Source organism: Macaca mulatta, chromosome 11 (genome assembly GCF_049350105.2).
Source record: "Macaca mulatta isolate MMU2019108-1 chromosome 11, T2T-MMU8v2.0, whole genome shotgun sequence".
Lineage (NCBI taxonomy): Eukaryota > Metazoa > Chordata > Mammalia > Primates > Cercopithecidae > Macaca > Macaca mulatta.
Window position 1 is genome coordinate 48,096,735 of NC_133416.1, and position 16,450 is coordinate 48,113,184.

The 16,450-nt window shown below is 38.4% G+C and overlaps 1 protein-coding gene across 2 annotated transcripts in view; it reads left to right on the forward strand.

The window, feature by feature from the left end:
- Positions 1 to 1,506: 1,506 nt before the first annotated feature.
- Positions 1,507 to 16,450, forward strand: part of PDZRN4 (PDZ domain containing ring finger 4) — a 415,257-nt gene continuing 400,313 nt past the window's right edge. The window contains exons 1-3 of one of the 2 annotated variants that reach the window (XM_015151453.3): positions 1,507 to 2,268; positions 4,613 to 4,699; positions 7,233 to 7,340. In XM_015151453.3, coding sequence (XP_015006939.2) covers positions 1,621 to 2,268; positions 4,613 to 4,699; positions 7,233 to 7,340 — 843 coding nt within the window. In that variant the 5' untranslated portion in view covers positions 1,507 to 1,620. The remainder of the gene's footprint in view (positions 2,269 to 4,612; positions 4,700 to 7,232; positions 7,341 to 16,450) is intronic. The other variant, XM_077953187.1, reaches the window with a different exon arrangement.

Sequence of the window (16,450 nt, forward strand, 5' to 3'; positions counted from 1 at the left end):
TGTTTGCCTATTTATTTGTAGCAAGACAGGTCAAAAGAGAGGGGGAAATTCGGAACATAGTGGCAAATGTTACTTTATCACATATGAATCTATATGTATTAAATGAGAAATACAGCATCTTATTTTGAAAAAGAGTTTAAAAGCATATTAAACATCTAGCACACCAATCCTCACGGGTCACTGAACAGCTAACAAAATCTCATCTTTCATACGGAAAGAAGGCTCAGAAGGTTATTAACCTCTATTATTAGTCTTCGCTAATTCTTCGGTTAGCTCCAAGGATTTAAAAGACAAAGTCTGGAGCTGTTCTCATCAATTCCAACTGATGCCATTGGTGTCATAGAGAAGTACAAGCTTTCCAGGAACAAGGCTCAACTGGCAGCAAGGAATCATCAATGATGAATTTATAAAACCCACCCAAGCATCTGGTAGCATCTTCAGGATAATGGCAGTAAGTAATATGCAGCCAGGTGACAGGATCTCTTTGCATTCCTAAGATTCAGAAGATGGTAAAGGAAGTGGAGTAAGAAGGGTTTGGAATCATGCCCTACTGCGTATTTTCAGGACGGCTTGTCATGGTACACAATTTGAAGAGTCAAACTGGGAGGGGAGGCAATTTGGATACAAAGGGTTCATTCAGGGTAAGTAGAAGGAAGCAGCCACTAAGATTTTATTTATATTTCACTGCTTTCTTTCATCATCCTTACCTTTAATTTTCCCTTCCAGGTTCCCAAATGATCACATTCCCGTCCCCAGTAGTAAAACGCCTGTGGAAGTAGAAGATGGATGCTGTGGCAACTGAACCTGGAGTCAGACTCAGAATCCCAGCTTCCTCACTCGGGAGCAGGCCTTGCATGGCTGTTCAGGGGCTCCTTAAGAAGGCAGTGTCCTGAGGCGGGCGCTTGGCTTTTTCCCCATCTTTGCTGCTAGGTGGAGGATCGCGCCTTTCTAACTCACCTGATTTCTGGATCATGGTTTGAGAAGCCTGGCTCTGTGGATTTCCTAGTGTTATTTTCCTAATAGTGATTTCCTAAAGTAACAGTTTCCTAACTTCTGATTTTGTAGTTTTGATGTGAAAGAAACAAAAGTGCTTCTATTTCAAACATATTGGAGATAGACTTGACGCTGGGCGGGCCATGAGCATTCAGCGGAAAACCAGATAGACAAAAAGATTCTGCTCTCCCGAAGCTTACATTGCGGTGGATTTAAAAGTTGTTTCTCAACATTAGCGCTGTACCCATCATCAGCCCTACCCAGGGCGAGGAGCCTCGATGCTTGAAGTCCACTGTTCAGGCAAAGGAGAATACAGTGTTCCCAAGGACCATTGTAAGCTGGCGGCCAAAATTTGAAAGAACGTAAATCGCAGGGCAGCGAAGGAGGCGGGGGTCTCTGGAGGTTACTTCTATTAGCGTCAATACGGGAGAAGTCAGGGGACCTAGCAGGAGCCTGAAAACTTCAAGCCAAACAAACTCTGAGGTCACACCTCCCACCCGCCACCTCTCTCCGACTAGCCACTGCCGCCGCCGCGAGGCGGCTGCCCCGGGGGTGGGCCGGGGAAGGCAGGGGGGCTTGGAGAAGACGGACTCTGCTTTCACTCCCCCTTTCTTTCCTATCCCTAACATGGGCTTTGCCCTGGAGCGCTTCGCGGAAGCTGTGGACCCGGCTCTGGAGTGCAAGCTGTGCGGTCAGGTGCTTGAAGAGCCCCTGTGCACGCCGTGCGGGCACGTCTTTTGCGCCAGCTGCCTGCTGCCCTGGGCGGTGCGGCGGCGCCGGTGCCCGCTGCAGTGCCAGCCCTTGGCGCCCGGCGAGCTGTACCGGGTGCTGCCGCTACGCAGCCTCATCCAGAAGCTGCGCGTCCAGTGCGACTACCGCGCCCGCGGCTGTGGCCACTCGGTCAGGCTGCAAGAGCTGGAGGCGCACGTCGAGCACTGCGACTTCGGCCCTGCCAGCCGCCTCCGCAGCCGCCCGAGCTGCGCTTCGGGGCTGGGCTGCGGGGAGGTGCCCGCGCGGGGGGGCTGCAGTCCGGCACCCGGGGCTGGCCGGGGCGGGGGCGCGCGCGGGGGGCAGCCGAGCGGCCGCTGTGGCCGCGGGCGGGGGCCCAGGCCTCGGGTCCTCGCCTGGAGGCGGCGCGAGAAGGCGCTGCTGGCGCAGCTCTGGGCGCTGCAGGGCGAGGTGCAGCTCACGGCGCGCAGGTACCAGGAGAAGTTCACCCAATACATGGCTCACGTCCGCAACTTCGCCGGCGACCTGGGTGGCGGCCACCGCAGGGTAAGCAAAGGGGGGTGGGCACCGCCGGCATGGTCGATTGGGGTGGGAAGAGGAACGGTTCTTTCTGACACTTCAGGATTCCTTTGGAATTAGGCATCCTTCCTCACTGTGCAGCAGGAAGCATCACACCCTGATCATTACTTTCCTGTCATTATCTTTCGAATGGATTGTCATCGAAGTAAAGGATCGTCCCTTTTCTGCTTATATTACGATTGGAAAGAGTTAAACAGATTCGATTCTAACTTTGTGCCGGGAAAGTAGGAATTGGGAAAACTCGTTTTCCATCCAGACTTACTTTCTCCATCTTTCAGCCTCCTGCCCACCGTCTCTGCCTATTTTTTGAACCCTTGTCCCGTGCTTGAAGCAAATCCGAGAAGGAAAGCCGGAAAGCACAGACTTTCCCCGCCCAGCCTTTCCTCTCCCGCGGCAGCCAGCATCCCCGCGGCCCTGGCAGCCGCACACCTGGGACTGGTGTCAGTGCTGATGACACTTGCGCTGCCACTGCCTGAATCAACTGCCTTCTACTAAGTTGGGGACTGTGAGGCATGTAGGGGCCAGGACGGCCTCAGGAGCTGAGAGATGGGGTTTCTTAGACTTGCAGAGTTCTTTTCATCACTCTGACTTTCCCTAAATAAGCCTTCCTTGCCTCGGGATCTCATTATTGGTGGAGAGAGAGACAGAGATTGAGATTGTGTGTGTGCGACCTGGGAAGTCCAGTCCGAGAGCCTCCATCTGTGGTCAGACCGGCCCTGAGAGCCCCCAGGCAGTGGCTGTTTCCCTTCTTTGTCTAAGCTTCTGGCCCCGAGCTGCGCTCCTGGTCCGCCCGCCCGCTTTCAGGCCGAATAAACAAGCCTCTTTGCAGCACTCCGTGTGAAGAGGCTTGTTTATAAAGCTGTAACTTCTCTCCTGGAGGACTTCTGCGCAGTGTTTGACATTTTTGGTCGCTGCCATGGTGAGCAGGCATTTAGCAGAATTTGCGATCCATTCAAGGAGCTGTTTTCATTCTTCAGCACTCCCGGGGAGGAGCAACCCAGAAAGATTCCCATTTGGGACTGGCTGCTGCATACTGCCTCCAACTCAGGCACTGAGTTTAGAAGCGCCTGTCTTGAACCTAAATGAGAACGTTGAAGTGAGAGGGACTAAAATGTTTCCACCTTGATGAATGGATGCACACTGTGTATGAAAAGACTGGTTTCAAGGATTCTTTCTCTAGTCCATATATGCATATACATACATGCATATATACAGGTAAATTTACAAAATGGGAGGACCCAGGGAAAAGCACAGATAGAAGCTTTGTATTACCAGTCCAGGTTTCAAGGTCTAGGAAACCAGTGGTTGAAGGAAAGGAGCAACAGTTAGAATAATATTACAGAAAAGTCCATGCAACAAGTCAAGCTATGATTCTGAGAAGTGAGAAAAACTGCCCATGATTTGCAGACTAGCCAAAACCCTCTATGTGTTTCTCAGAAATGTTTTTCTCCTACCAGTAGGGGCTGCTCTGTGCACTGCCTAGGAAAAGCTCCTGGGAAAATATCGTGATGCTGATAGTAGTGATGATGATGCATATGGAATGTTATCATTCAGAAATAATTTCCAAGTAAAGGTTAATAACATCTATAACCATGAATAAACCCACCTAGCCCAGCACTAATTCATCCAATGTTTAAGTTAGTCTTTACTAATAAACATTGTAGCTATAATTCTTGTTTTACTATTATTCGGCCAGCAGGAAAAAAAAATGCATACTACTTTACCAAGCACAAACCCTTATTTTTTTATTCTGCAGGAATTATGCAAAACCAAGTAGGAATATTATTTAAAATTAGGACTACAGTAGCCTAACATATTCTGCATTACAACAGCAACATGAATATTATGACTAAAATTTATAAATAGTTCATGTTTCTTAAATTCCTTAAGACTTTACAAAATAAAAATTTTACACTATTGATAATTTATATTTTACTTTTCTGTAATGGAGGGAAAAATAAAGATACCTCCAAGGTTTAACCAGAAATCTGTTTTCAATTACAGTGAAATCAGATTTAGATGCTGCATTAGGATAAAAGAGCTGCATGTCTCAAAATGCAAAGCCATTCCGTAATTTTTGAAAATAGGGTTTTTTTTTCCCCTCACATGCACCGTTGTTCTTTTTCAAATATATACTTACAAAGTAAGTATAAGAAAATGTCAACCTTCTGCCACATTCAACCATTCTTAATTTCAAAGTTTTCCTCTTTTCACATGTCAGTTAACTTACGGTACATAAAAACTTATTGTAGCATTTATTTTTCTTTTATATTTTTACCTAGTTAGTCATTTTATACATTTTTTTTTCTAGGATGGAGAACATAAGTCATTTACTATTGTGTTAGAAAGAGAATATGACACTTTGGGATTCAATATTATAGGAGGTCGACCAAATCAGGTAAAACACCTTGTTAATGCACTACTCATTCCTTATAAAATAAGCATTAATAAACATTACTCATTGCTTTTAAAATAATAGAGGACTTAGCTTTCATTTGTGGATTTTGAGTAAGAAAAATAGTGGTTTAATCTTTAAAATTATGCTTGTGATCAAATATCAGATTTCTTAATGAAAATATTCCAGTACATGCCCAGATTTTATTTATTTATTTAGCTAGTTAGTTATTTAGTTTGTTTGTTTGTTTGAGACAGAGTCTTACTCTGTTGCCCAGGTTGGAATGCGGTGGTGCAATCTTGGCTCACTGCAACCTCTGCCTCCTAGGTTCAAGCGATTCTCCTGCCTCAGCCTCCCAAATAGCTGGGATTACAGGCACCTGCCACCATGCCCGGCAAATTTTTTGTATTTTTAGTAGAAACAGGGTTTCGCCATGTTGGCCAGGCTGGTTTTGAACTCCTCACCCCAAGTGATCCACCCCCCCTCAGTCTCCCAATATGCTAGGATTACAGGTGTGAGCCACCACGCCTGGCCCTGATTTTATTATTTTTAAAATTTTTAAAAAGTATTTCCTTTTTGAGATGGAGTCTCACTCTGCAGCCCAGGCTGCAGTGCAGTGGCATGATCTAGGCTCAATGCAATCACTGCCTCCAGTTCCAGTGATTCTCCTGCCTCAATCTCCTGAGTAGCTGGGACTACAGGCATGTGCCACCACGCCTAGCTAATTTTTGTATTTGTGGTAGAGAAAATACAAAATGTTGGCAAAGCTGGTCCAGAACTCCTAAACTCAAGTGATCCGCCTGCATCACCTCCCAAAGTGCTGGGATTATAGGCTGGAGCCATTGCACCTGGCCTTTATTTTTGAGAGAAACAAAAAACAGCTAGCAAACTTGGTTCTCTTTGCAACTTTAAAAGAAGAAAAGGAAAGTACATTTCACATTTTATCTAAATTATATTGTACTTTTGGAAAATTTCTTGAATAAACCTATCTCACAATACCATATGTAGGCAACTTCTATTTGATAACATTAGGCAATTGTATTGCCTGCTTAAATCTCCTATTTATTAAGTGAAATTACTCAGCTTGAAGATGCTAATACAGACTAGGAAGAAAGTAATATATATTGAATGAATGAATGAACAGTTGAAATAAGGGATGATTGAATTCAATAGGAAGTACCATGTTAAAGAAAAACAGTTGATTAGAAATATTTTTGGCTCCCCAAACCAAGTTCTTTGTTTGACTGTATGAATAATATTCTCTATGTTGATGCCAATTGTTTTCAAAATGCATATTTTAAACTTACATAATATACTGTAGTTGCAAAGTTCTTTTATATCATTGAATTCCTGTGTCAACTTAATTTTCACCATAACTGGAAAAAGGTGGTTAAGTTTTAAAAAATGAAGTTCTTTAATTTTCTCAATAAACTGCCATGAAATTTTTGCATCCTGCATTGCAGATGTTGTTCAAGGAAACTGTCTTAGTGTTGTTGGTCATATGCTCTGTTTAGGTAAGGATGGCAGTGACATATTTCTTCCTTGTGTTTAGTATTTTGAAAACCTAGCAACTAATGACTGCTGTGCTTCTCTTTTTAAAACAGTCCTCATTTATTAAGATGAAAGTCTTTTCATCATATCATTTTGGTTATCATTTTCCCTAAGGAATATTTTTGTAGATTCTGTTTTGGTATTTGACATTTAGATGACATTGGACTTTTTTAAAAAGTCTCTTAAAATTCATGATAAGGACAGCTAAAGAGAAATAATTTTATTTAACCTGCCATGAAGTCAAATGACATTTAAAATTATATGATGTATTATTATAGGATGTTGGATATTTTCCCTAAATAAGCTTTGGCTTCTTGTGACTGTCTAAACTGTCCCATTTTTACCATATTGGCTATGTTTGAGGTTTAACTAATCATGAGTTACATTGCACCTGGAAATATGTAAAAATGAGCTTTGCATGGGTTCCCTTTTGCATAGGTTCCCTTGCAGTTTGGATGTGATCATTTGAGATTTTACACTTGAGTAAGCTACCAGTCTCTCCTGCGAATAGACACAGCTAGAGCTATGTTTCTAAATCTGTCACATCAAAAAGCTAAATTATATTTCAAAACTCTGACCACATCTCAAACCAGTTATACAGTGGGAACCAGACACATGTTTTTTTCCTTCTTTAACCTTATCACCCTTTTACTTGCTGTATCTCTTTAGAAGTGAGATGTTTTATAAATAATACTTAAAAGCCAGTTTATTTCACCTTGTACATGCCCTTTCCCATAGCTTTTAATGTGAACTAAAAAATGTGAAGTTAATAGATAATCTTGTCAGAGACCCTGGACTCATTCATTAAAACTGCCATCTTGATTAATGACTAGTTGGTGTTAAGTAAGTTAAAATTCTGTGCCAAATCACCAGCTAAGAGAGTTGCAGATTTACGGAGTATTGGTAATGTTACATTTGGTAAATTGTCCTTAATAATATTTAAATTTTGCTTACGTCTCTCTTCTGTTAACGATTTTTTTAATAGAATAGTCAGGAAGGAACATCGACTGAAGGAATTTATGTTTCAAAAATTGTAGAAAATGGACCTGCTGACAGAGCAGATGGCCTGGAAATTCATGACAAAATCATTGAGGTAAGACAATGATAAAACATGTATATGATCCTTGCAAGAAAGATTTGGATATTTTAAGTTTCCAAACTTACCACTTTACTTTGGTGTGGTGCTTATTAGAATATACATTCGTAGTAGCAGTAAAGGCATTATCGTTTTTACTTTCTTACAAAAAATTTAAAAGTCACTGGGAGAGATGGTTCATACCTATAATCCCAGCACTTCTGGTGGCTGAGGCAGGAGGACCACTCGACCTCAGGAGTTCGAGACCTGACTGGGCAACACAGTGAGACCTCATCTCTACCAAAACACAAAACAAAAAAAATTAGCTGGGCTTGGTGGCACATACCTACAGTCCCAGCTACTCAGGAGGCTGAGGTGGGCGGATCACTCGATGTTAAACCCAGGAGGTCAAGGCTGTGGTGAGCTGTGTGTAGGCCACTGCTCTCTAGCCTAGGCAACAGAGCAAGACGCTGCCTCGAAAAAGATGTAAAACTCTATTATGATTCTATATAATTTATTGGATATTGTGATGAAAGAATACAATACCTGGAGTTTCCAAATGTGTTAATGAATACCTCTGTTTTAATAACTTGTGTTTCCCATGAACTATGATGTCACTTGCTTGATTATTAAAGGATTAATTATTATAACATTTCAAAAAAGGATGATAAATCTCTGTAATTTAATTAATTACAAATTAAATTTGTAATTATTTTATATATAGAGTTTGGAAGAAATTATACAATACCTGTAATATTTATTAGTGTCATATGGCTACTTTGTTCATGTCATTATCTTTTATATGAAAGAAAAAGGGAAATACCTTTTTTTCTCTTTGCTGTGAAAATCTGTGAGAACTCTTTGTATGTTGTAACTGTATTGTTGTATTTGGGGGTGATAAAGTGAGCACCTATATGCTAGTAAAATTGGGTTATGATAGTGAAATTTTATGTCCCTGCCATCTGCCATCTCTGTCCTTTTGACATTTTATTAACTGGTTAAGACAATATTAGTTGCTGTTACCAAAAATGGTTAAGTTACTTTTATCAGTGAGTATTTCCAATGTATTAGTAAAGGTACAAATAGGAATTTGGAAGGTTTACTTGACTCCACTATTCTTTTTAAAAATTCTGTTCATTCTAGGCTATATAATCACTAGTGCTATCTTTCTGAATATTTATATAAACTATCATGATGGAGGCAGATTTTCTGTATTAAATTTTGAATAAAGTTTTAGATTTTCATTAATCGTCTGTGCACTAAACAAAGTTGAATTTTTACTGAATTGACATAGAATAAGGGTGAAGAATATAGAACAGCCAATAGTTTTCTGTTTTGGGGAAAAAGATCACAACATTTATAAATTAGCTGACTAGACAATTTAGAAAAAAAAAAGAAGAGTTGTCTTTTGCCAAAAAAACAAACAAAACAAAACAAAACTGTGATTTATATCTAAAGAGGTCTCTTGTATCAAGATTTTATTCTTCCAGTTTTGTTGCCAAGAAAGTGCAGACCTACTTTTGCTGTTGCTATCCAGTTCGTCTTGACAATTTGCCTAGTGGAAACATTCACATACTGTAGCTTCTAAAGTTAGAATGTGCGCAGTATGATCTAAAGGGCAACATAATTTAAACAGAAGATTGTCCCTATTACTTTCTGCATTATCTCAAAAACATATTAAGTTGTCCAGTTACCAGTGGAAAGTAAAGTCTTATATTTGATATTATTAGAAGAACTGACGGAACTGAATACATATATTGTTACACACACACAAACACACAGACACAACAGAAATATGTGTTGGCAATTTAAAAACTTATGCTAGCTAGGTGAAAATATTATATATGCTTCATTAATGTTACATTAAAAGAGAAAAAGAATTTTTTTATGTTGTCATACAACAATTTGGTTACAAACCTAATGGTTTTTTAAAGAGGTAATTTTATAAAACTATGGTTGAGAAAATCAAGTGCATGTAGACACCTATATAGTACTGTTACTAATATATATCAAATTAATCTTCTTTAAACCCTGTATGATAAAAAGTAAAGAGATCAACCATAGAAATTCAAATGAAATTTAACTAGCTGCAGTATTATTATTCACTTTGATTTGCATATATTAGCAGCTAATGACTAGAGCTTGAAATTTGTCTCAATGATACAGATTTTTCAATGTGTCTTTTATACCAGGGTACACTGATTTTATGTATACATGCTATAGTTCTAGACTGGATCAATGTGACCACATTTGCAGTTAAGAAATGGATTAGATGATGTGCATATTTCTAGAATGTTGTGTGTTAAATAGCATGAAATCTTTTAGAAAGAAGATTATTAGAAATAAATCGCTCTTTCTTAGTTGTTCAGTGATGCTGTCAGCTTTTTGAGTGAATAGATATTTGTGCGACTTTGATATCTAGTTAAACAAATAGTGTGTTTTTTCTTGTGCGTATATGTGTGTTGTAAAAGAACTCTGTGTAATCATTAAAGTTAGAAATATTTGATGCTTATCAGTTATTTTAGTTTCTCTGTCATTATGATATCAGTCAACTTTAAGCAGTTTTTAGCTAATGGAAAATTGAGAAGAAATCTATCAGTTTAAAATGTGCAGATGCATATTTTAAAACAGATTTTTAAAGTAAAGATAATAATTTCTTTTCTGTTTTGTGATCAATGATTTGTTCAGTGAACAAATTTAATGGACCAATTTTTGAATTTCAAATGGTCATGCTGATTTAAACCTGGTGCAACAAATAAGTTTGTTAACAGTGTAAAGAGTACAAACTAGTTCATATATTATAAAATTATCCATATGACTTATACACAATCTGACATATTACTAAATGCTTTGAATTTACTGATATATAACTGAAATAAAAAATAAAACAATAAGAGATTCTATGGTTTATATATAGTCAAGGTATGCTCAAAAATATTTTGTGTAGCTAATTGCTTGATGCACACATACAAGTTGATGAATTGTTTTAAAAAAACAACAAAATTTTCCAAAGTTACTCAAGTAAATGAGGAAGTAGATATGTTAAAGGTTTTGTTCTGTTGATGATTAAAAAGATTTTATAAACTGTAATAAATATATTAGTTATAATAGTTTGGTACAGTTCAAAAAAGGCTAGTAAAGTAGTATTTTTTAATATTCTGCATTCTATTGATAAAATTCAAGAATAATAAAAGAATAAAAATCACTGTCATTAGGTAAATCTATGTCATGTGTTTCACATAATATAAGTTAATTTTTTGAGTCGGTCTCCACAAGCAAGTTAATTTTTGGAGTCGGTCTCCACAAGCAACTATGTTAACCAGTTTCTAGCTATTTCCACATTCATATTTGTTAAACTATTTATGCTTGTAAATTTTAAAATATCAGTTGTGATATTTGAGTTACACTAGATGTCAAAATATCACTGGAGACTGAAAAGGCAGAAGATATTGTTGAAGGCGTTTTGAAACATCACAGAAATTCACATATGCCAAGAATTCACCACAGTATACAGCGAATAAAAGTATGCTGTTTTTCATTCTTTCAAGAATCAAAAGAATCACAGAAAATCCCTGATCCTATCGAAGAGTTGGGCACAATTCTGGAAGAGCGCATGACCATTAATTTAGTTCTCATGATGTTAGGATGCCTAAGTGGTATGTGGGAGGGAGCTGAGAAACAAAGTTCACTGTTGCTTTTAGCATTGATTCCTCTATTCTTTCTTTCTTTCTTCTTCTTTTTTTTTTTTCTTTTTTGAGACAGGATCTTGCTCTGTCACCTAGGCTGAAATGCAGTGGCATGATCATAACTTACTGCAGCCTCTACCTCTGGGACTCAAGGGGTCCTCCAGCCTAAGCCTCCCAAGTACCTGGGACTACAGGTGCACCCCACCACACCCGGATAATTTTTTAAAAATTTTTCTGTAGAGATGGGGTTCCACCACGTTACCTAGGCTGGTCTTGAACACCTGGGCTCAAGCGACCTGTCCACCTTGACCTCCTGAAATGCTGGGATTACAGGCGTGAGCCATAGTGCCCAGTCTCTCTCCTATTTTTATGATGCTCATAGCAGGCAATGCAACTATAACTCCAACTCCAGAGTGGGAAAGGGTGGATAATCACTCATGGCTCTTTGTTTACACTTTCTTCTCCCAGCACTCCACTAACCCCTGCAGCTCCAGGCCAATGCTGTTTGACAGGGAAGTGCTGGAGGCACAGTGCTTCTCTTAACTTCTGGAGACCAGAGTGGGGCTGAAGGTCTGTGGAATCTTTGAGATGAATAGGTCGGAGCACAAAGCAGAGGATTATTTTTTAGTGCATATATTAAAATCTTTTTATTTTATTTTTTACCTTGAAATTCTAATGCAATGCAGCATAAAAGGCATTTTCCTTTTCTTTAGAAATAGTTCCCACATTGAAGTGTCAGTGTAGCACTTTCCATTAAGTGCTAAGTTTATTACCAGAAGAAAGAGTTTCACAAATCAGAAACTTTTTAACTAACGCCAGACTGCCAACTACACTTTCTTTTATTTCTGTAATATTATACCTCTGCATTCTCTGTGGTCACTGTCTGTACTGCTAAAATGAAAATCTTTGGTAGTTGTCTTGTTTATTTAGCTAACACTCTGCATAGTCAGATTGTAGCTGTTAAAGCAGGAAAATTAATTGCAGTTCAGAGCTAAACATTTAGGAATGTTATTGAATCAGATCTACAAGGTGCTACCTCTGTATATACCTAATGAAACACTATACCTTACTATCTCACAAAGCAATGGTGCTAATTTGTTGATGCATAAGAAGCATTTACAAGTTTTTATAGATCACCTGTAAATCTGCTGGGCAGTTAGTTTTTTGATAAATTTATGTCTAATTCAAACAGCTAAATATCACTAATCATAGAGAAATGCAAATTAAAATCACAATGAGATACCATCTTACATCAGTCAGAAAATGGTTATTAATAAAAAATCAAAAAACAATGGATGTTGGTGAAAATGCAGAGAAAAGAGAGCACTTATACGCTATTGGTTGGAATGGAAATTAGTGCAACTCCTATGGAAAACACTATGGAGATTTCCCAAAGGACTAAAAATAAAACTACCATTTGATTTAGCAGTCACACTACTTGGTATCTACCCAAAGGAACAAAATCATAATAGAAAAAGACACCTGCAGTTGTATGTTTATTGCAGCACCATTCGCAATAGCAAAGTCATGGAATCAACCTACATGTCCATCAGTGGATGACTGGATAAAGAAAACATGGTGTGCATATATACACCACAGAATACTGTGCCATCATAAAAAAAAATGATATTGTGTGTTTTGCAGCAACACAGATGGAACCAGAGGCCATTACCTTAGACGAAATCACTCAGACACTGAAAGTCAAATTCCACATATTCTCATTTATGAGTGGGAGTCAAACAATGTGTACACATGGACATAGAGAGTAGAATAATAGACATTGAAGATGTGGAAGCGTGGGAGGAGGGAAGCGGATTGAGGGCTGATAATTACTTAGTGGGTACAATGCATCTTATTCAGGTGACGGTTACCTAAAAGCCCAGACTTCACCATGATGCAATATATCCATGTAAAAAAAACCTGCATTTGTACCCCCTAAACCTATAAAAATAACAAATACATTTTTAAAAGAGTGTAAATGGACATTACCACCTTGCCTGAATGAAGTGACACTGTAGATTTATTCAGTGTCCCTGTCCTCCTAGAAGTTAGTTTAATTCATGATTACAAATCATTACATTGGGTAGGGAAACAGCAGAATTTGTGGATGGAGGCAGCCTCATAGTTTCAGGAAAGGATGCAGGTGTTAAACTGGATTTTGGCCCTGAATTTGTGTCACATTATCACTCAAAGATTTCTCAACTTTTCCATTTCTCAGTTTCTTTCCTGTAAGTATAAGTGTCATCATAGACAGTCCCTCAGATTTTCCAACTAGGTGGTCATCATGGTTTTGCCACACCACTGAGGTTTTATTATTAATAAACATAGTTTTATGTCAGCCTACAAAAAAAGACTGGAAAGATCCTCATACTATTGAGTGTATTAAGCACTGTTCTATCCATTTTAAACTTCTAAGACTTGAACTTTTCTTTGACTTGTTAGTGCTAAACTCCTGAGAAGGGAAACAGGGCCACCTTTTTTTACTGTGCAGCTTGCACATGGCACAGCTGGATTTGGTGTCCCTCTCTGAAGGTCTCAATGTGGTTCCTATTCTCGTCATCATTCTGTGCTATAAAAATCTCATCAGAACACCTGTAACATTATTTGATTCATTTTAAATTGTGATCCAAAGTTGCTTTTAGGTAAAATTCCAAATTGGGGCCTTAATGTACTGATTTTTGCCCTTTTCTTCCTTTCAATCATCCTGAGCACCTGGCACCTCCTTTCTCTTTCTTATTCCCCCGCAACATTTCTTGTCAGGAAAGAAGGTCCTTACATTCACTTGCACCATTTGAACCATATACGTTTCTTCCATCATCGTATCCAAATTTTAACTAGAGATGATGCCTTAATGACACCTAAGCTTTTATCATTTTCACCTGGGCCTGCACTGTAGCTTCTTGACGAAGCTTTCCTTCCTTCCAGCCTCTGCTATCTATAACTCCACTTGTTTTCTACCCTCAGCAAAACTTTGGTCATTGTTTTGCTCCTTTGCTTAGGGGCCTTTATTGGCATTATATTTTCAATAGGTTAAATCCAGGTTTTTTTCGTGAAGCAAAAATAGCCCTTTGAAACCCTTACTTTCTTTGTGCAATTTTTTTTTTAACACAACCTCTACTGTTGTCTCATGAAACTCCTCCCTTTTCCTATCAACAGGCTTCTCTACTTTTATTTGTTGCTTTCTGTCCAACTGGTATTCTGTGCCACGGCCTTCTGTAGCTGACAAACTCCTTTGCATCCTCAAAAATCCTCTACTCCTGGAAGCCCTTTGCAATCCACTAAGCAATACTATCTTTTCTTCTCCATTATCAATAGATCTTTATACCTCTCACTTTCATAGCATTTTCATGTATTATGGTATGTATTTATTCTTTGATGTTCTTTTCCCCCAACAAATGTATGGGTTTCTTAGAAGTGGTTTTAGTATTTTATTGAACCTACTATCTTCACCATCTCTTTTGCTCTCAGCATTGTGCCTGGGAAACTTCAGACATTCTGTGAATTTTCTTTGAATGATGGACTAAATGAATGGATGAATCTCAAGGTCAAGGTTTTAGGCATTATGGTATGGATCCAAGAGTTTTTCAACATCCCTAACATTTTTCCAGGTGGGCAGTCCCCAAAGGCTCTCCTGTAACATTTGATTCCTTCTCACCATATATTTATTACTAGATCAATCAGAAGTTGAACGATTATTGTTTCTTAAGTTGTGAGATCTTTAAAATCTAGCCACAATGGATCAAAGCAATTGTATCTTTCTAGACTATTTCTTATAGCCTATAAATCAAGAAAGAACCCAAGTCTACAAGGCAATGTTTTAAATTCTGTTCATGTAAATGCTTGAATTGGATCTAAAGACATGTGTGCTCACCTTCACCCTCCTGCAGAATGTTAGTTATTGAACTTGAACAACCCTGGTAAAGCTGTCTGAATTTACATGCTTGTCTGCAAAGCAGATGTGCAGAGAATGGCACTGGACCAAATATGAAATTGAACAAAAACATGATTGACTGCAGAGGAGCTAAAAAGATGAAAGATATTTTCAATGTTTCCAAGCCTTGTAAATGGTCTGGTGAAAAGACCAAAAGAGCTGGAAGCTTCCTAGAGCACTGGGGATGGCACAGGAGCCTCTTTGAAGTCCTCTTGGGGAGAGCTGCTTGAAATAATTACCAGTAGCCCCAGCTGTGAGGCATTCTGAAGAAGCTTAAGGCACAGCTCACTGAACTTGATGCTGGGAACTTTTTAAGGCAAATTTAGGAAGATTGTGCTTTCATAAGTACATGCTGTTGTATTCCTAGTAGATTTTAGTGTTTCTACAAAGAGATAGGAATAGAAACTTTCCCAGTCTTTTCTAAAAATCATTGTTCTTCCCAACGTCTTGAGAAAGTGTCACAAAGGAGAGAAAGGCGACTGACATGGATTGGGTGGATTTGGTGCCTGATCCTCTTAAGCTTATGAATTATTATAGCCACATCACAGTCCCATGGCTTTATAGACAGTACTTTTTAATCAGCTTTGCTCTTCTTTCTTAAGAAGATAACAGTGTTCTTAAAAAGAATGTATCACTTCTTTTACAATCAGCAACTCAGAGGTGATTCATTGTTATCTTCATATCAAAAACACCCCAAAGAATAGACATTATTCATTATGTGGTTTTGAATGTTTTAAACAATTTTGTATTGCTATAAAAGTAGAGCAATAAATCTTTAATTTATAAGATTAGATGAGCAACTGACTATTCTGCTTAAAGAAATATTTTTCATAATTTAGAGTATGATGCAATGTAGTATAGAATACCTAACAAAGTATATAATGTTAAATGAAAATATTGTTATTTTTTGTAAAATTAGGTGATTTGATGTTTTATTTACATAATGTATTACACTGAAGCTAAGGGAAACAATAGATTTACTCTATGAAATTATATTTCGGAAAAAAAATAGTTAACAAACGTTTGTTAGTTACAGAAAAGGTAGTTTTCACAGTGAAATGTGCTACAAACATGATTCATGAAGTACATAAACACATGTTTAAATGATAATAGGCTTTTGTTGCTGAAGGTTGAAAAAAAGCCTGTTATTGATTGGAAGTACCTTAAAGAGCTTATAATCAAGATGGGAAGATAGTTGTACATTAGTTAAACAAGCAACAAGAAAGCAAAACAACAACAACAAAAGGAACACAGAATGAGTGATTGGTATAGAATCACTACCAAGAAGACTTCTTTGGTATTCTGGTAGCCTAAGAGGTTTAAGCTTTAAGGGGGAATGGTACTTGAAAGGACTCTTACAGGAAAAGTCAGAGAGGGATTAGGAGGCCAGAGAGGGTAGAATAAGAGCTTTCCATATTTAGGAAGAATGCCATGAGTCAAAGACAAGGTAGGACTTGTGTGTCTTGCTTGGCAGCCATTTGGTCAATTAACCTGAAAAAAATTATTATAGC